The sequence below is a fragment of the Peromyscus maniculatus genome, chromosome 1 (assembly GCF_049852395.1).
Source record: "Peromyscus maniculatus bairdii isolate BWxNUB_F1_BW_parent chromosome 1, HU_Pman_BW_mat_3.1, whole genome shotgun sequence".
In the NCBI taxonomy this organism is placed as follows: domain Eukaryota; kingdom Metazoa; phylum Chordata; class Mammalia; order Rodentia; family Cricetidae; genus Peromyscus; species Peromyscus maniculatus.
The window spans coordinates 188,308,288-188,328,596 of NC_134852.1; the positions used below are offsets into that span (position 1 = coordinate 188,308,288).

General features: G+C 43.8%; 1 protein-coding gene across 1 annotated transcript; it reads right to left on the reverse strand.

The window, feature by feature from the left end:
• Window positions 1-5,295: 5,295 nt before the first annotated feature.
• Window positions 5,296-13,513, reverse strand: Ankrd1 (ankyrin repeat domain 1). Its single transcript, XM_006989014.4, has 9 exons — window positions 13,359-13,513; window positions 12,619-12,798; window positions 11,554-11,691; window positions 11,200-11,307; window positions 10,173-10,271; window positions 8,932-9,030; window positions 8,668-8,766; window positions 8,446-8,544; window positions 5,296-6,143 (listed from the first exon to the last, which is right to left on the reverse strand). The coding sequence occupies exons 1-9, from the start codon at window positions 13,383-13,385 to the stop codon at window positions 6,033-6,035; spliced, it is 960 nt and encodes a 319-aa protein (XP_006989076.1). The 5' UTR covers window positions 13,386-13,513; the 3' UTR covers window positions 5,296-6,032.
• Between the last annotated feature and the right edge of the window lie 6,796 nt (window positions 13,514-20,309).

Here is a 20,309-nt window from a genome sequence, read left to right on the forward strand (position 1 = left end):
TCTAGGACCCCATCTGGTGCAGAACCATGCAGGTCCTGTGCATGCTGCCTCAGTCTCCGTTTCATATGTGTGTTGGTCCAGTTGTGTTTAGAGGGCCTTGTTCTCCTGGCATCCTCCATTCCCTCTGGCTCCTACACTCTTTCTGCCTTCTCTTCCACAGGGTTTCCCGAGGCCTAAGGGGAGGGATTTGATGGAAACGTCAAGTTTAGGGCTGAGTCTTCCAAGGCCTCTAGGTAGTGTCTGGCTATGGGTCTCTGTATTTGATCCTATCTGCTGCAGGAAGAAGCTTCTCTGATGATAGTTGAGCAAGGCAATGATTTGAGTATAGCAGAATATCATTAGGGGTCATTTTATTGTTACTTTTTGTTAAACAGTAGTATTTGGTTTTACCCTAGGTCCCTGGGCTATTCTCAGAGTCTTGGCCACCCAAGTAATAGGTTCCATTTCATGGCATGGGTCTTCAGTCAAATCATATATTGATTACTCCACAAGCTTTGTGCCTCCATTGCCGGAGCCTATCTTGCATGCAGGACACCATTGTAGATCAAAGGATTTGTGACTGGTTTCTCCTTTGGTAGCATGCAGAGTACCTTCCTGTACCAAAGTCGCTGTCATCTAGGAGTGAAAGATCTATATAGGCACCAGCTTGACTTCTCCATGTTCAATGAGTTGTGTGGGTGTTGTCTTCAGCAGTGAGGCCTCGCTGTCAGTTTGTGGAGAGTAACCTATAGTCTTGGCAACAGCCTGGATTGTTTGAAGATCCCTTGGGACCTCTTTGGCCAAGAACTCAAGTAGATGTAACTCAATTCTGGTATTGGAGGCTTCAATTGGTGACGAGAGATGGCCAGTTGGGGCTGTCTTCCTCATTATTTGGCAATTTCATTCAGATCACCTTCATATATGTGTATATTTCAGAAAGCTTCCACTGTATTCAGTTTCCATACCACCCCTCAAATGACCCTTCATTGTATCTGTCTCTCCCCATCTCCCCTCCCTTGTCCCCCTCTTCCTTCCCAATCTCCACTTGATCCTCCCATTCCAGCCCCTACCCCAATCACATCCATAACTATTTATAACTGCTCTATTCCCCCTTTCTAGGGAGATTTATCTGCACCACCCGCAACTCCCTGACTCTCTACCTAATCTTCTAGCTTGATTATCATTTATTTAATAGCTAATAGCCCCAAATAAGCAAATATGTATATTTGTCTTTCTGTGTCTGGGTTACCTCAGGATGATTTTTTTTCTAGTTCCACCCATTTACCTGCAAATTTATGATTTCATTTTTTTTTTTGACAACTGAGTAATGTTTCTTTGTGTGAATGTACCTTTCCTCTGCCCAATCTTCTTTTGAGGGATATCTAGATTGTTTCCAATTTCTGGCTGTTATGAATAGACCAGCAATGAACATGGTTGAGCAAGTGTCTTTAGTAGGATGAAGCAGCCTTTGGGTATATGCTCAAAAGTGGTGTAGTTGGATTTTGAGGTGGATCAATTGCCATCTTCCTGAGGAACTGCCACGCTGATTTCCAGGGTGGCTGTCCAAGTTTGCTCTCCCACCAGCAAAGGAGAAGGGTTCCTCTTCTTCCACATCCTCTATAGCATGACCGGTCACTTGTTTTGCTGATCTTCAGCCATTTGAGTTTCTCCTTTTGAGAATTCTCTGTTTAGATAGTGGTAGTGCACACCCATAGGATGTACTAAAGGAGGTGGAGGCAGGAGGATCATGAGTTAAAGGCCTGCCTGTGTTACATTTTTTTATGATTAATATAATAAAAAAAAAATGGCCATCCTACCAAAAGCAATCTACAGATTCAAAGCAATCCCCATCAGAATTCCAACATAATTCCTCACAGATCTTGAAAGGAGAGTTCTCAGGCTTTATATGGAAACACACACATACACATGGTAGCTAAAACAAAAATAATAATAATAATAAAAAGCTACTGGAGTTATCACCATCTCTGACCTCAGATTGTACTACAGAGCTATATATTGGAAGGCCTTGCTGGCTAGTCAGAGGTTGCAGTCTATCATGGCCTGGCAGCTTTTTCCAAAAACTTTATGATACAGAGATTCACTCCCTCCCAGTGAAACTTCCTGCTCTCTACCTGCCCTTATCTGGAGAATGTCCCTGGGCCTGGAGGACTGACCTTATCTGAAAGCTGTCTCTAAGCCAGATGCCTAATTTATCTTTAGCTTGACCCTTGGCACAGATCCCTGCTCCACATAACCAATACTTGTGCTAGGAGCTCTGCTATATGGCTCTACTGCCACCTAGGAAACTTTATGATAGGAATGGTGCCACTTAATGCAACATTTGTCCCCAGGCTCATAAATCCTATATGTTTCTTATACTCTGGGATAAAGTTAAGCTGACTCACCAGCTGCCTGGAAGCACAGGCCTGTAATCCCATCTACTCAGGAGACCAAGGTGAGAGGGTCACAAATTCAAGGATTGCCAAGACTACAGAGTGAGTTAAAGGCCATCCTGGGCAACTTAGGGAGATCTTGCCTCGAAAAGCAACAAGCGAAAACAAAACAGTAGGTTGGGATGGGGATACAGCTCAGGCTTAGGGCACTTTCCTGTGTGCATGAGGCCCTGGGTTTAAGCCCCTATATTGAAAATAATAAAGATTAGCAGCAGCCAAATTTTAAAGATATTTTAAGACAAGTTAAGGAGTTTGCATTTGGTCCCAAGAGAAATAAGACACCACTGAAAGGTTTAATTGGATCAGATTTGCATTTTAGGAAACTTCTGGCTGCAACTAAAGACAACAGAATAGGGAATGGGGCTGGAGATGGCTCAGCAGTTAAAAGCACTTTCTTCACTTCCAGAGGACCTGGGTTCAGTCCCCGGCACCCACACTGGGTGGCTCAAATATCTTGTAACTCCAGTTCCAGGAGATAGCACACCCTCTTCTGGCTTCTGTGGGCTCCTGCACATGCATGGTGCACAGGTGTACACACACACACACACACACACACACACACACACACACACACACACACAAATAATTTTTTTAAAGAGAGTGGTAAGTAAACCTGAAGGCCAGGAGGCAGGAGGGATTTTTGAATAATTTTGATGTTGCAGGCCTTGCCTGGATTGGAGGGCACAGATACAGGGCATTCTCACAAGATGTCGGCATGTCTGATAAGACTTGGTCGCTAATCAAAAGGGCTGAATGAAAATAAAATCAAGAACAACTTCCAGAACTCTCCATCAGCCCATGAAGTATACCCTTCAGGGAGAAAGGGAACACACAATAACAGACCATAAGCAGAGCCGGTTCAGGGGAAAGACAGGAGCTTCTAAAATCTGTGATAGATATGGGATTTCCCCCTTAAGTATCTCTTTCCCACTCCCAAAGATAGAACCAGAGCTGGTGTCCATCTAAATGGACTCATTCTATGCTGTCTCTTGTGCCCTCCACTTCCCTATTAGGATAAATATTTAAATGGGACAATGCAAAGCTTGCCTTTAACTCTTTTTCTCCTTTTAACCTCCAGCTCTTGGGGTCAAAGAGGCTCAAATAAGACACTTTGGTCACATACTAACATATCCAAGTAATAGCAGTCAAATGTCAGCATGAGCAAGAGAAACACTGTCTGCATTGGGAGCACTTACTGGATCCCATAGCTTAGATTACTGGTTTTCAACCTGTGGGTCGCGACCCCTCTGGACCCTTTCATAGGGGTCGCTGGAGATCATCAGAAAACACAAATATTTACATTATGATTCGTAACAGTAGCAAAATTACAGTTATGAAGTAGCAATGAAAATAATGTTATGGTCGGAGTCATCACAACATGAGGAACTGTGTTGAAGCGTTGCAGGTGGAGAACCACCAGCTTAGATCTCTGGCTAGGATACTATGGGGAAGTCAGAAACAGAAGGGTTAGGAGAGAGAGTACTGAGAGAATGAACCTGCCATTCAGTTCTCGATGTGAGGGGGGAGCTTTGTGGGTTGGTAAGAAAACAGATGGAGAGGAGCCAATAACATTTCAGATCATCCTCACAACTCCATGAGTGCCCACAGCTGGGTGATTGGAAGATGTCTTGGTGACAGAGAGTGCCTGCACTCTCCCACAAAATGGCAGAGGCGTGTGTGAGAGGTTGGTGTATACAGTCCTACTTGGCGTGAGTTTCAGGGGAGCACGGTGCTGGGGTCTAACATGAGTCTTCCTCAGGCAACAAAGGTCCAAGTTCCAGGCATTCCCCACACCCATGAGCTTGTCCACTCTCTTCTGCTGCCTGCAGAACTCTAGACTTGAATAAGTCCTGTTCGTCTTTCAGCATCTCCCTCAAGCTTGACACCTCCAAGAAGTCATAAAATCCAACTCCACCACATATGGGCCTCCACATTTTAGACACTGAAAGAGCACTCTAGAGTTCCCCTTCATTGGACCTAAAATGACTGATGTGATCTATTTGTTTCTACTTACTTTAACACTTGTCTGTCCCAGCGGGGCCGAGACAATCGTGTTTCTCACCAGAGGTCTTTAGCTCCTTGCTCAGCATTTGACAACAAAATTTCCCATTGGAGGTCAAAAGACATCGACCCAGAATGTTCTCTCATGGAAGGCCTTTAGCCCTGTCTGTGCCTGTCCACAGTACAATGATTGATAAGCCCCTAATTAGTGAGTCAAGCCCTGATGAGCACTCAAGAAGTGCTTGTTTAACGTGCAGTAATCATTCTTCCCACCAGGGGTCTCTTTTTCCACACCATTGGAGCCAAACAACATCCTTTTTTTTTTTTAATCGTTTAGTTCTCAGCCTCCTACCTGGTAAGGCAGGAGCTTGTAAGAAATGCAGATTCACAGACCTCATCTGAGACCAGCTGAGGGCAATTCTTCAGTTTATCAAAATACCTGGTCAACCTGTCAGCGCATTAAGTACTGAGACTGTAGTTTCTACAGGACATTGCTTTTTTTTCTTCCCTGTCTCCTCCTTCATTTCTTATTAATTTAGATTTATTTTATATTAATCTGTATGAGTGTTTGACTGCATGTATGTGCACCATGTGCATGCCTGCTGCCTGTGGAAGTCTGAAGAGAAAATCTGATCCAGTGGGATTGGCTTTATGGGTGGCTGTGAGCCATTATTTGGTGCTGGGAACCAAACTCAGGTCCTCTGCAAGAACAGCAAGGGCTATTAACCCCCGAGCCATCTCCCCAAATCCCTAGATGTTTCTAATCTGAAAAAGCTGGAAAACCCTGATAAACAAGCATCTTCCTAAATGACTCTTCTTAAGTGAGAAATTCCCACCACTGCACAAAGAACTTAGAACAGGATTCAGAATTTGTTCGCATTTATTATGAATATAAAATAGACATACAACACAATACACATTTACACATTTACAGTGTCTTTCCTGTTGCCTTTTATTTCATCGGACTCGGTTTATCACGGCCTCCCTGCCCACTCCCTCCACCTCCCTGCACCTACACTCAGGACGGTCTCTTTACCTGGGGACCTTGTGTGACCTGGTAAACAACCGATCAAACCAAGTCTATGGGTGAAGGCGGGCTCCGTGTCTGTCCTGCAGAACTGCTTCCATTCCCTTCCCGACGCCACATGCCTTCTGTCGGTTCGTTCAAATGCCAGCGGCAAGAGTTCCGAAGAGCGCTGGCTGCAATAATCCCCCTTTGCCACTTAAAAATGCCTTGAATAGCTCTATGCAACTGAGGACAAATGTATGCAATTAGACATCATTCACCCACAGGGTTTAAGATCTATGGGAAGACTCTGAATACCGCATACAGGTTAAGTTTTACTCCCCCCAAAATGCTCGTGAAAGCCTGAATACCAGTGTTCGGAAATAAATAAATAAATAGAAATAAATAAATATGGTGAGCATCACTAAAGGAAATTTTGGCACCTATAACCCAGTGCTTTCTTGAAGCGTCTTTAAAGTCTATCTCTCTACCCTCTGGCAAACAAAAGCTGGATTTTATAACTGGTGGTTGCTCTTCCGGTAGGCAATGCTTCGAAAATGCCTGTCAACAGCTCCTGTTGAGAGTCTCCTTCCTTAGAATGTAGCTATGCGAGAGGTTTTGTAGCCATTCTCCTTCAGGCTGTCGAATATTGCTTTGGTTCCATTCTGCCAGTGCAGTACCAGATCCATGGGGGTCTTCCCAGCCTGCACAGAGAAAAGGGCAATGTGACTTCCAGGTGGGAGACATCTGTCAGCTCACACGCTCTGTATCTATGCTCTATGTTGATGAGGTATATCATCAAAGTATATGCTTTTTACTATGAGTGGTCGGTCTACTGTTTATTCAGACTATCCGGTCACTGATGTTCATGTTATTTTTATTGGCTTCTCCTTCCGCCATCCACAGAACTATTCCAGGTATTGATAAAAAAAAACCCTGGTCCTTAGGTACTAAAGTAACAAGAGCCTCAAGTTACTGTGAAATTCAAAAATGTATACAGGTGTTTCCAGGACCTCGCAGAAGAGCTCTAAAGACTGATGAGAAGTATTCTGCCACCAAGCCATGAATAACCAGCCAGTTGCCGCCTGGCTGCTGGCTGCTGGCTGCTCTGCATGTTTTTCACAACTTCTCAGAATTTTCACCAGGGCTTCTTATAAAATTTACTTTCTTTGAAATTGATGTTAGTGATATGTAAATAAATAATTTTTCAATCCCAAATTTGATCTCCCTTATGCACATGTCTCAAGATATTTACACATATTAAAACCACGGCACTTCTCAATTCTTCTCTTTACATATGAGAAGTCCCAAGTATTTCTATCTGTATTCAGCTCAAGAGTACTCTTGATCCCAGAGGTTGTAGCCTGGCAGCTTTGATATGCTAATCAACGCAGAGACTTGGTTTTGCTCAGGTAAGGAGAGAAAGAGAGGGAGGAGAGGAGAATCAAGGTATTTTCTATGTGAATTTATGACTTTAAAAAAAAAAGTCAGGAAAGACTTCTGATTCCACAGTGCCTCAAGGTACTGGATTGGAGAAGAGCCACCATCAAGTAAACTGCGCAGACTCTAGTAGCCACTCACTGATGTCATTTATGTGGCCTACCTGGCTCTGGTGACTATATATGCATACCATTCATTTCTGCTTGTAGGCCTTCATAGCTTGTAAAAAGAAATAAACAAATAAGCCCTTATCTTTTGCATCTGTGAAGATTTCCTTGAATGTACTTTAGGTTCACTTTTAAAGAGAGAAAATTTGGGGTGACACCAGTCCCAATGCCTAGCACAGGGGACCCTACTGCTAACATTTCCCAAGCCAAGCAGGCTCCATCTAACCACTTCTCATCTATTATTCTTTCTTCCAGTCCCATGTACACCCCACTCCACGTAGCCCACGCTAGCCTGGAACCTAAGATCCTCTTCCTCGGGGTGTCCAGTGCTGCTGGGACTGGGGGCACACTCAGCTTCCTTTTTAATTGTCCTTCCAGCCTCACCGTAACACAATAAGAGGAAGTGGCCATTTGCCTCAAGAAGGCCTTTCCTCTTTTGTAATGGTTCTCCAAAACCCTCAAGAGCACTTCTTTGGTGATCTATGACTGTTCCTCCTGCCGATCTTCTTTAAACTACGTCGTCTGGGGATTGCAGCCATGAGAGTAAGCTGCTTACATTCCCCATGTACGGATGACGCTAAATTAGTTTGTATACTTAGGTAGGAATTCTTGGGACCTAATGTAGGAAATTATTTCAAGACATGTGCATATAAAATGGAGAATAAATGGTAGTTATCTTTTTTTAAAACATCAGAAAAAGCATAGTGATCCCTGGAAGAGTGGCGACATGTTATATTATTGTAAGGAAAGCAGGACTATTTGGAATTCCCCAGATTGGGTATTAATTAATTTCAGTCTCTGTGTAAATTGGAGCTATTTCGAGAAAGCTGGGTACATTCATTCCTACCAACTCCCAGCTCTACTCAGCCAGGAATGACCAAGGCAGATTAGAATTATCCAATGTGCTTTTGATTTATATTTTTTAAGATTTGTTTATTTATGTACTTTATGTATATGAGGGCTCTGTCCACATGTATGCCTGCATGATAGAAGAGGACATCAGATCCCATTATAGATGGTTGTGAGCCACCCTGTGGGTACTGGGAACTGAACCCAGGTCCTCTGGAAGAGCAGCCAGTGTTCTTCTTAACTGCTGAGCTGTCTCTCCAGTGCCACAATGTGGATTTTAAAGGTGACAGTTTTGACCATCTTTTATTCAAGACCAATCTTTCAAAGAACTATTTAAGCTCCAAAGTCAGAGCAGTTCTTTGTAAGTTCCCTATAACTGACCCTGTGACCCCAGTCCTTGCCAAGTCTCACCCTGTCCTCATGGAAATAGACACGCCTGAACCATCAGTGTGCCTCAAAAGTTACTACCATGGGAATAATATTTTCAAATATTTGAGAAATTCTGGAAAGTAGGAAGCTGACCAGTGATACCCTTGCTTTGAGTACTTACACAGTTCTTGACGTTGAGGTCTGCCCCGAACGTCATCAAGAGCCGAATCATCTTATAGCGGTTCAGTCTCACAGCATCGTGCAGCGGGGTATCTCCTTCCTAGAAGCAGGGTAAGCAAGTGTGGTAAGTGTGAAGCCAGGAAGTGGGTCCTGCCAGGGTACCCCAGCTCGCCTGGGTGATTTTAAATACGCTTATGGTGACTCAGCCTTGTCAGCTACTCACTCGGTCCTTGGCATTGAGATCTGCCTCGCAAGCGATGAGGTGCTCTGCGCACTCGTAGTGACCAGTCCTCACCGCCACGTGCAGCGCTGTGCTGAGCAGCTAAAAAGTTCGAAGACGGAGAAGGAGTGAGAACAGACGCTGTCCAAAGCCTCAGGGCACGTGCAAATGGCGCGTGTGTGGCTGAGGTGTCCACAGAATGAGGGCTGGCAGAGGACCCCCGTGGGCAAGCAAGGAGCAGAAGCCTGAGGAAGGGCAAGGAAATACCTTGTCTCGGGCACTGATTTTGGCGCCTTTGTTCAACAACAGTTTCAGGACATCCGGGTTTCCTCCACGGCATGCCCAGTGGATGGCTGTGGATTCAAGCTATTTGGGAAAGAAAAAAACACAAGACAAGACAGTGTGAAGGAGACTCTTATCAGGGTGGGGGATGGTCTTTGGTTTCAAAGGCTGGGAGAATATGAGCAACGGATAGTTCTAGGTGCTCCTGGTCTTGAGAACCACTTCTGAGGGTCTTCTAACTCTCTCAGCTAACCTGTGTGAGCGTGGCTGGATTTGTGTGTGTAGTCAGGAAGCTTTTAATAAGTCTGATCACATTCCAGAATATCTTAATCTGGATCCAACACCTCATCCCAGGTAGCCTTGTCTTTGGCCATCGCCGGCTGGCTCTGTGCTGTTTTTTACACTGGCACAGCCTAGGGACCTCAGCTGTCAATCACTGTGGTCACTGTACACTGCACTTAGAAGAGATTGCCACCTCTCGGCTTTGTTTGGTTTATCTCTGGTGTGGGCCTCTCTTCATCCAAACTTTGTTATTATTAATGTCTTAAATTTTTTCAATATATTGTCCTTTGATTCAATTCAGGCTAAGTTCTTTAGATTTTTTTTATTCCTTTTCCATTTTACCATAATGTCAAATTGAGCTGCATATAAACAAATGAAGCATTTTCCAGTTCAATCTCGAGGGTATAAAATATATTGTATACTGGTCTTTATGGAAATCAGAGCGGCTGATTGTTAGGGTCTGAATAGCAGCCACTTTCCTTAGTCGTGAGTCATTTAGTATGCAGCCTGACTCCAAATCTCCTCGGTGGCAATTGGCATCCATCATATAAAGTATGCAGCTAGGAAATTCTCATGCATTGCTGGCAGCTGAGGGGCCAGGAGCAGGCTGCACCTTCTGACGGAAGGAGTGGGGTGGAAAGGCCAGGGATGCCGCTGACTTGACAATGACCCAAACTCTGGTGAGGCTGCTGAATTCTGCTCAACAGCTCTCACTTCCTCTCTTCCCTGCACCACCCCTCTCCTCTTCAGTCTGTCTGGAAAATACTTTCCACATGACCTAGTCTCATCGCCCAGCCTCCCTTTGTACGGAGAAATGAGCTTTTCACTAGTTTTCTCAGATCAATTTTCAATCCAATTGGGCCGGTTTTTTCATTGTACGTTTTCCTGAGCTTTCAGATAGTCTGTTTATTTTGGCTCATGTCCAAGCAAAGAAATATATTTACCATATCACGGAATTCAATCTGGGCTCCAGCCTCCATTAACTTCTCCACAACTGCCAAGTGTCCTTCTAAGCATGCTCTATGGAGAGCGGTCCGTTTATACTGTCAAAGATTAAAACAAGAGATAGTGGTGTGTATAAAAATGCACATAATCCTTTAAGAGCTGTGAAGCTGGGACTATGATGACCTAAGTGATAGAAAGGCCAGAATTTTTTTTCTTTTTTTTTTAATGAATCAGAAGGCCAGAGCTCACTGAAATTGCAGGATTAGAATAATTATCTGGCAGCTAACCTGAGCTTCCTGTCCTAGACCCTTCCTAAGTGCTAAAGGCCAAGGCAGAAGGATGTGGACTTCAAACCTCAAAAACCATCTCAATGCTGAAATGTCCCTTTTCAAATTTGCACATGCCAAGTACAGCAGATGGTTTTCTTCCATGCAGAATTAGTGCTAGATTGAATATCAAAAACCATTAAATCCATTTTTGAAGAAAGGAAGCTCAGCTTTGGCGGGAGCTGCCCTCTCAGCTCACGTACTGGAGAAGCAATACAAAGTTGCGATTTCTGACAAGTTGGCTTTGTAGCAAGGAGCCATTAGGCTAACAGAATGAGACTGTGCTTACAGGTGGGCTGAGAGGAAGACAGCGCAGGGAAGCTACTCCAAATCGGGTAGTGATGGAGGTAGACTGGGAATTCCATCTTCCCCTCCTAACGCTGAACTAGTTGGGTTTGATAAAAGACACTGCTAATAATATCTTTCTCCAGGAGAAACTTGTTGACCTTGCCCTTATGGAAGTCTATCTGAAGGATCTAAGAACTTAAAGGCAAAATGTCTTCAGATAAATCGGACAGAATTATATGAAGACAGGAAAAACTCCTCGAAATCCATAATGCTAATCCAGTATTTGGGGGTTGTGGGGGCAGGGAAGAACCATACATTCATGTTTATGCTCCTGGCAGATGTAGCACAGCTGGGGGAACTTAGGTGGGAGACCGTATTGGCCAGCCTACAAGAAGGCATGAGCCCTACTTACCTCATCACAGACGTCAGGGCTGTTCTTGTCTGACAGGAATTTCTCTACAACTGGCAGTTTGTTCTCCAGAGCAGCTTTCAGAAACCTCGGCACATCCACGGGTTCAGTCTAAAGTGAGGGTGGAGGAGGGAGAGGAAGAGACAGAGAGAGAGAGAGAGCAGGAGAAGGCAGAGGAGGGTGGGAAAGAAATGGGAAGGAAGTGGAAGAGAGCAAAGAAGAGAAAGAGATTGAGGAGAAAGGAGGGAAAAAAAGGAGAGAAAAGGAAAGTGGTCACGGGCTTTGCAGTCTTCCTCCACAGCGCTCAGCCCTGGAACCCACGTGGATGTACAATCCTGGAAAACCAACAGTCCTTACAATAACTTCAGGTTCCGGTTCCTTCACAACTGGAACTTTAGTTTTCTTGTACTTTTTTCTTTTCTTCAGTTGGACGATTATTTCAAGGTCCTCTAGGTTTTCAAGCTTTGATCTTTGTTCTAATTTTTTCTTTTTGAGCTGAGAGAGAGAGAGAGAGAGAGAGAGAGAGAGAGAGAGAGAGAGAGAGAAGAAATCAGACGTTTAAAAATATGGTGAGTTCTAACTGTGGTGGTGTATAAACAAAACCTGTAAGGTCTGAGGGAAGTATGTGAATGGTTTTCTCATAAAGGAAATTTAAAACGCTTTTAAGTAAATGTCTGACTTCAGTGATTTTTTTTCCATTAATGTATCTGGGGTTTAATTTTAATCTGAGTCATATTTACTTTCTTTGCTCGTAGAACTAATTCTTGACTAATTGGATGGAGGCACAATGGAGTCTCTCAGTTATCACTTTGTAATTAGTACTGGCAGAAAGAAAACTTCAGATTTCTATGGAATTTGTTTTCTTACTCTCAGAAACTAAAGTATGTTTTACCTAGGAAAGAAAATACATATTAAGTTCTCAAATACCGATGCATTCTCTCTCAAATGGCCCCCACTACTCAGAGTCTCAGAAACAGAGATCATTGCCAATGAGTGCACATCTTTTTATATTAGTCAGCTAAAACAATTTCAATAAAAACTTCAACAAAAATAAATGTCAATAAATATAGCAAACTTGTTCTGACTACGATCTATGATAACTAATGTTATCAAAAAGAAGAAATCCTGGTTCAACATTAAGTAAACAGTATGTGCCATTGGGGCTTCCCTGGTTATGATTATTTTTCTGTCTTTTGATCAAAACATGGCCATAGCACAGAAAGTCATTGATTCAGAATCCAGAGGTCATGGTTTCATCTAAGAATCATTTCCATGTATACTGATTCTTTGCATCTTTGTGGGTTAGAATTTGATGGAGACATCTTTCGAATGGTTTATTTATTTATTTTCCATCTCTTTTCCCTTCTCCTTCAAGGACCTCCACACCCCAGTCTCCCACTAGTAGATTCCATGGGTCCTCACCTCCGTCTCTCGCTGCTTCTCACTTCTCTGTTGTTGCTCCTCCAGGCTCACACGGTGGACTGGAAGCGTCTTCAGATCCTCCTGTTTCTCCAAGGCAACGGCAGTTTCATATTCTCCATCTCTGAAATCCCCAGGAAGGAATTCTCCTGTGGCTCCATTGCTATTCTTCTTCCCTGTTACCTATATGTGAGGAAGACGGTGAGGTCAGAACCAGTGCTGCCCATCCCAGGGTCACTCTTCACAAAAGATGCTGCAGGAGGTCCTCAGCCCTTCCTCCCTGAGGACCGCCACGTTCAGGCAGGGCACTGTCAGAGGCACAGAGTAAGACAAGGTGTGCATCAGGTTGTGTTTACTTTTAGCCACACAACCCACTTTCTCTTAGGAAATTCACTAATACACCCCCACTTACTTTTCAATTCTTTCATTTGAGCCTTGAGTTGTAAAGTGTCCAGACATTTATTTTTGCAGTAAAACCTGTACCCCAAGTTGTGATAACTACATTATTGCATATCATAGTAATGAAACCCAAGGAGAAGACAATAAACAAGAAAATACATTGCTGTCCAATTTGTTTTTTTTTTCCCCACTTTCACTTGTGTATCACATAAACAAACCCTGTTCCATACTTGACATTTGAAGACTTCCCTTAAATTACACCCAAAAAAGAAAGAGCATCTGAACTTTCGAATAAAAGCCAAGATGAACCGAGCTTTGTCAGGCAAGAAAGATGTCTTACATACCAGCTCCTCCACTCTCAGCACCATCATCTCGGCAGCCGTGAGTCTGCGCGGTTTTCTCTCTCGTGGATGAACCCCTGGAGCTGGCCCTGCGGAGCCCCTCCACGCCAGCTGCTTATATAGTTAGGGCTGGGTGAGATAATCTTCCAACCTGGGAAGTCAAGTATCACCCCTGCCCCCACCCGCGGCCAACTCAGAGGCAGGTGAATTTTCATTCCAGACTCAGTGTCTGGGAAGCCCAAGAGGGAGGAGATGACAAGCTGGCCACAGTGCATACGAATCAGGGGGAAATGTGAGAGGGCCATTCCTTTGGCAGTGACCGCATGGCTCAGCAATGCGAGTCATCCTACTTATCGGGAAGCCAGGGACAGCTGTCTGTTAATATTGCACCACATCGCTGCTCTTTTTCCTTCTTTGCCAGCTTTCATATGACTAACCTATCAAGAAAATGCAAGCTCTGTGCATCACACTCACAGCAATATCTTTCTGATAACTGGACTTATCAGCACTCCAGTTGGGGGAAGTGTTGCTTCAGGACATCCTATTCCTGTGGATAAGCAGCCCGAGGGGAAGGAGATGGGTTTGGGTGGCACTTGTCTATATCTGTTTGGAATTCTCTGGAGTGATGTCTCGGGCTAAAATGGCCCCATGACATGCCACCTTACCATCATTATAAGAAGTTGAAAGCATTAAGTAATGCACTTTTATTTTATGGTGTCACTGACCATAATTAGCACATGGCATGCTTACTGTGTTCTAAAACTGAAGGCTAATCAAGAGTGTTTCCCTCAAAATGGATCAGTGTGGTCCAGAGAAAGATAGGAGGTCAGTTATTAGCAGAAACACGACCTTGACACTGTCATTGAGATAAAGTTTTCAAAAGCTGTGAGGGAAAGTTTGATTGAGCCTGAGAAAAATGCAGATTTGAGGCTGGAGATTTGTGGGCTAATGATAGAGCATTTGCCTAGATGCATGAGGCTATCATGTTCTGTTGCTCACACTGAAACAAAAAACCCACAAGTTTTGCCCCTGTGAGAGGTAAAAACACGTGTTTCTGGCTTCTCATCGCTGAGGTGTTAAATTATGAACAATATAAATAGTTAAGTCTTTTTATAGTTCAAGGAAAAGATTCTATCTTCAAAGCCACTTGCAGGACTTTTTTTATTTTTTTAATGAAAGAAGAATGAGAGGAGGGTGTTAGTACTGGAGGGAAGTGTTAATTAGGACGTTATGTTTGTTATGTTGACCTTTTATGTCTGTCCTTCCTCAAATTCACCATTCATCAAACGTGGTTGCTATTCTCATTCTTCCCTGCTTAAAATGTCCATCCAATAAATTCTGTTTCTAGAACCTTCAGAATGAGACATTGTCCTGAAAACCAACACACTGACTAATACCTTGTATTCCAGGAGTTCACCTCTCCAATGTCCTGTCCTGAGAGAGCTATCGAAGGACAGCCGCAGCTCCCTTACTTTTCATGGCTGACACTGTTTCCTTTGGTCTCTTGAAGTGAAAAGCTGCTCTGTCGCTTTTTTCATTCTTGTGGCCTTCCTTATATTCCAGGCCTGAGCATGAGAGCTTTCCTGTGAGAAAGGACTCTGGGTTGTTGAGCAGTCTTGAATCCCAGAGTTCTTTGTGCCTTCCAGGCTCAGCAAAGCCAAGGATCTGGTTTTACAGAGAAGCAACCGAGGCACAGAAACACTCGGTAACTTGCTGTAAATGCCCAGCTAGATAGCGGAGTTCTCAAAGTTCCACCCCCGAGAAGCAGAAAATCACGAGACCAGATCAAACTTCCTGACACAGTTCCTACTCAGATTTACTCAGAGCCCAAACACAACTGATTAAAGGCTTTCTGTGAGCACACTACTTCCAAGAATGCAAAATGGGGAGAAAGGCTGACCCAAACTGTTGCCCTCTCCACTCAGGTGGTTTCCCCCTAGAATCAGGCTGGTCCCGAATGAGAAGCTCCTAGAAATCCCAATGAACACTTTGTAGAGATTGAACTTCAAGGGCTGTTGGAATGAGCTGAATTTCACAAAGGGGATGAACTAGGAAGCACCCAAGGCTGGCAAAGCCACTGCCAGGCTGACTTGTCCCCACTGGGTTAGGTTTGTCATTATTAAACATGACAGGATCTTTTGAGTGCTTATTCTGGTTTGGGTTTTGGGTTTTCACAGTAATGGGCATGAACACAAGGCCTCGTGATACCTGTGCCAGGGCTGTACCACTGAGTTCAACTTCAGTCCTAAGTGTAGATTTTTTAAAGCCTAGATGCAGTTAGGTCCCTAACAACAGATAAGGAAAAATTGTATTCATCAAAATCGAGGGCAAAACTTCTTAACTGGAAGAGAAAGCTCCCATCACTTGATTTTTAAGGCTCTTCCTTCCTATAAAAGTTCACATAGCAGATGTGTGGTTTGTATGTTTGGCTTTATCACAGCCTCTGGGCATAGCTTTTCTTTGCCAAGATGGATTAAAGCAACAAATCTCTTAGTTGAATCTCTAATCATTTAGCAATGTATTATCAAGCACCTTTGCTGAGGACCAGCAAGAGAATGACCCTGGAGCTCAGCTGGTGGGACTGTGCTGTCTTCTTGGGATTTATGCATTGATGGATGAAATGACAGATGATCAAAATCCTCTATAGAGCAAGAGAATATGTGAGGCAGAAAAGCATTCACTCCTAGTACTCAGCACTTGAAAGGTGCTCAGACCCACCTAGGTTCAGGTGCTATATATAGTTCAACTCCAAGGGTAATTTTGTCTTTCTGCATGAATACCAAATATTTCATTTTCGCACATCTGGCTCTATTTTTAATTGCATGAGTAACATGCACATCATTTTAAAAGATCAGTAACCTAGAGAATATTGTTCTCTTGAGCTCTTACTGAGTGTTGATTTGATGTATGGCTTTTTCCATTACTAACAGGCCTTGGAGATCATTCCCTACCAGCACAAACAAATCTACCTCATTCTTTTAGGAAGCTGGATGATTTTTGCTCTGGAAATGCATATCTTATTTGACTTCTGTTTACAAGCAGGGCACTTTTTCACAATGGTTGCTTTTATTTGCTATAATGGGAGGCATTTTATAAAGCACATCAAATGTTATTGTTGTTAACATTCCTTGACCTTAGACAACCTGACTCAACACTCAAAGGAGAGCCCCAAGGACTGTGGCCAGAGCCTGACTTGGAAGACATCTTGTTCCACTGTCGCACTTACACTTGGTTCTTTGCCTCCCAGTCCCAGCTCCTGCTCACCTTCCTTGGCTCAGACAAATGCCCTGAATCCAAGCGTCCTCACAGCCAAGGGTGACTCATTGGAAAATGCCAAAGGGAAGTCAGGAAAGCAAGCAAACAAGCTTTGAGGTTGCTTCCCCTCACCTGCCAGCCAGGAATGAAATCATCCATATATGAACAACACAAAAGTGCTAGGGACATTTTGAGCAGAACTGTGGCATCCACTGTCAAGAGACAAGCATGAAAACTGAAATGCTTCTACTCTGGGCTCTGGATAGGACTGTCTTGAGTGGACAGAGAGTTCCTGTTCAGAATACTAGATGCCTCCTGACACTAGGTAAGTAAAGGGTGGAGGTCTAATCCCAGGGGCCTTGATACAGTCTACAAAAGAAATCCCAGACAAGCCCCCAAAGTGATACAGTCTGAAAATGATGCCACAGTCTAGGGTTTCTGACTGGGTTCGTTTTCTCTGCCAGTTAAAGAATTAAAAGGTAGGAAAATTCTGAAGCACAACAGGCAGTAGTAGAGAATTCTTACCACAGACAGAATTAGGAGTAAAGGCATTTATTGGGGGTGAGGAAACACACACATGTAATAGACACACAGAGAAAAAGACTCTCTGTGAGTAAAGGGGAGACTTGAGAAACCAAAAAGATCTAGTCTCTCCTGGAGGCCTGGGGGTTTTAAAGCCTCTGAAGAGTTTTCCTCCCTTAATTTAGGGTTGGTCAGTTTGAAGATAGTCAGGATGGTTGATTGGTCTGCCCCTGTTGTATGACATGTCCTGATCCAGCCTTGAACTTGTTGAGCCAATCCATCCTCAGGGGGCCTGCTGGCCTGAGACAAAAGTTGCCAGGCTTTTGTCTTAAGTCAGGAGGCTGAGGAAGAAGCTGGCCACCTTGGAAATTCACCTTTCTTACCTAACCATGGCGCCTCTCCCCATCTGTCTGACTCCTGGTCTCTCAGCCTGGCAGCAGGCAATGTGCAAGAGTGAATAAAGCAGCTTGCTATAAATTCTGCTGATCACATAAACTCATCTCAGCCAGTGGGCACAACGACACAGACACTAGAGTCAGGGAAGTCTAGTCAATGGACAATGTCCCCTGGAAAAAGTTTACTTGAGGCAAATGCAGATAATTCCATTCTAGCTAACTTTCAAGATCTGACTGAGTCTTAGTATTCACTAAGGGCCTGGGACTTCAAAGGCATAGACAGATGCTAGGCAAGCCATGGGGCTAAATAAATATTTAGCTGAAATCCAGTGAGATCCTTAAATTCATTTCCAGCCAAACCACATAGCTTGAATTCTCCTTTTAGTGTGAAATAAATTGCACCATTTCTCATGGTAATTGACAGGTAATCCTGTAGTAGTAAAGAAAGTTAAAGGTAAATGCTTATGGCTGAGGACTCTGAAGGGGAGCACTTCATTATATTCCTTCAAATGCCAACAGACCCTAACGAGTGCAACCTCCCAGTTAGAGTCCCAGAGATGTAAGTTAACATTTCCTAGGGGGGGTGGTTCTGAGGACTAGTGCATCTTAGAGGGCCTGAAGCTTAAAAAACAAACAAATGAAAACTCACACTCAGGATTCCAGATACCCAAAATACAAATCTCTGCACTACAGAACAAAAACCAATGTTTAAGAAAACTTCCTACCTGTTTTTAATTTCCACTCAGTTTTCATAATGTTACTTTAGGATGCAGATTTACATATGGGTGTGCTCTTTATTGGACAGTCCAGCTGTCCTGATCTTGACCTCAGAATTTGATTATTAATGACTGCCTTTATGAAGACCATGGGAAACAAACAAGTTAATAAAATGAATTCATTCCAGGCTGAGAGTGTAGCTTGGTGGTTAAGTTCTCACATGTCCAGTCCCAGTCCCTAGGTCTGGTTCCCAGTACTAGGGGGAGAGAGAGAGGAGAGAGAGAGAGAGAGAGAGAGAGAGAGAGAGAGAGAGAGAGAGAATGAATAAAAAGAAAATTACTTATCTAACATTTATTTGGCCCTACTGTGTGTCATATATTTTTCTCTTCACAAGAAACAGACTTCTCTGTCCTTGTGGGGTTCATAGGTTTGCTGAATTATTTAAGAGAAATTGCACTGTAACACACTTCGTCTACCCCAACTCAAGAAGAGTGAATGAAGGCAGAAGTTATGGTGTGTGTGTGTGTGTGTGTGTGTGTGTGTGTGTGTGTGTGTGTCTTATGAGACACGGAAACTTGTTTCTCCATGTTGGCTTTACACTCTTCATCTCTATGTGTGATGTGAAAGTACTCTTCAAATCTCCAACTCCTTTCAGCTTTGTTGACTCACAACACACTTCTCTCTGGTACTGGTTCTACTCCCTTTTAGGAGTTTCCTCAGCAGGTATTCCATGACTCTGGCATCATCAGCATTTTGGGTCTTCAAGGCACTCTAGGCTTCACTTTCATAGCTTCATGCAATGGCCTCTCAAGGCTTTCATGCAGTGACCCCACTGACACATGCCTGGCCTCAGTGGCTTTCCTTAGTTGTGGATAGAGATTCCATAACCCCTTTCTTGTATCCTTAACTCTAGAGCCAGAACCACATGGCTGAAGCTGATAAGTTCTGCTGCTTGCTTGGGCTGAGACATACACCCCACCCTGCTCCCTCTGCCCCCCACCTCCCCACCCTCCCACTCCCACCCCCCACCCCGCCCCCATTCAATTACATCTTCACCAGCTTTGTTTTCAATGGTTTCCTTCACTGCCTAAGTGTTCTGTAACTTTTTCTGTAAACCAGGCTGGCCTTGAACTCTGGAATCTGCCTGCCTCAGCCTCCTGAGTCCTGGGATTAAAGGTGTGCACCACCACACCCAGCCCTAAACTTTTCATTAATCCCTTTTCACAGCTTGGAAGTTCAGCTGGGTGGGACCTTGCCCTGAGGTCACCACCCCCTTTATTCCATTTAACAACAGGCTTTTCTTTAATCGGTCTCTCTTCTCGAACACAAGATTTAGCTCTACTTCACTTCCTGGTGCCCCTTTCTTCCTCCAGCTATACATTGCGTGTTCTTTCTTGCTCAGCTTGTTCCTTTTCATCATAGGTCTGCATAAGAGTGGAACACTAATAACCACATGACAGTCAATACTAGGCTGTTTCGAGATTTCTTCTGCCAATGTCATTAATACAAAACTCCTCAATTTAGCCTCCAACAGACTTTTCAGATGAAGGTGAAAAGCATCTTACCTAAAACATCAGAAGAGTATGTATGTGTCTAGAACACATACAAATACTCTTCTCTGAAACCTCTTGAGCCAGCCCCCCATAGTTCAAGTCACCCTCAGCACCACTGCCTTCCATGTTTCTACTAGGATGTCCCATTAAGCCCCACTTAAAGTGTTCAATTGCTTTTCTAATCTGAAAGTCCCAAAGTCCTATCCTCCAAACAAAACCATGGCAGACTTATTACAGCAATACCCCACTTCTGGTACCAACTTCTGTCTTAGTTGGGGTTTTATTGCAATGAGGAAACACATAATAACTCTTACAAAAGAAAACATTTAATTGGGGCTGGCTTACAGTTCAGAGGTTTGGTCCACCACCACCACCATGGTGGGAAGCATGGTGGCACACAGGCAGACATGGTGCTGGAGAGGGAGCTGAGAATTCTACATCTGGAGCTGCAGGCATCAGGAAGAGACTGCTACACTGAGTATGGCTTGAATTTTTGAGACCTTAAAGCCCGC

What these genes read in the sequence shown, in the direction of transcription:
- Ankrd1 (XM_006989014.4), bottom strand. Translation starts at nt 13,385, where the DNA reads ATGATGGTGCTGAGAGTGGAGGAGCTG. An exon ending in TGCTGAGAGTGGAGGAGCTG is followed by an intron (nt 12,799 to 13,358) that starts GTATGTAAGACA and finishes CCTCACATATAG; the next exon opens with GTAACAGGGAAGAAGAATAG. An exon ending in AAATCAGTGCCCGAGACAAG is followed by an intron (nt 8,767 to 8,931) that starts GTATTTCCTTGC and finishes CGAACTTTTTAG; the next exon opens with CTGCTCAGCACAGCGCTGCA.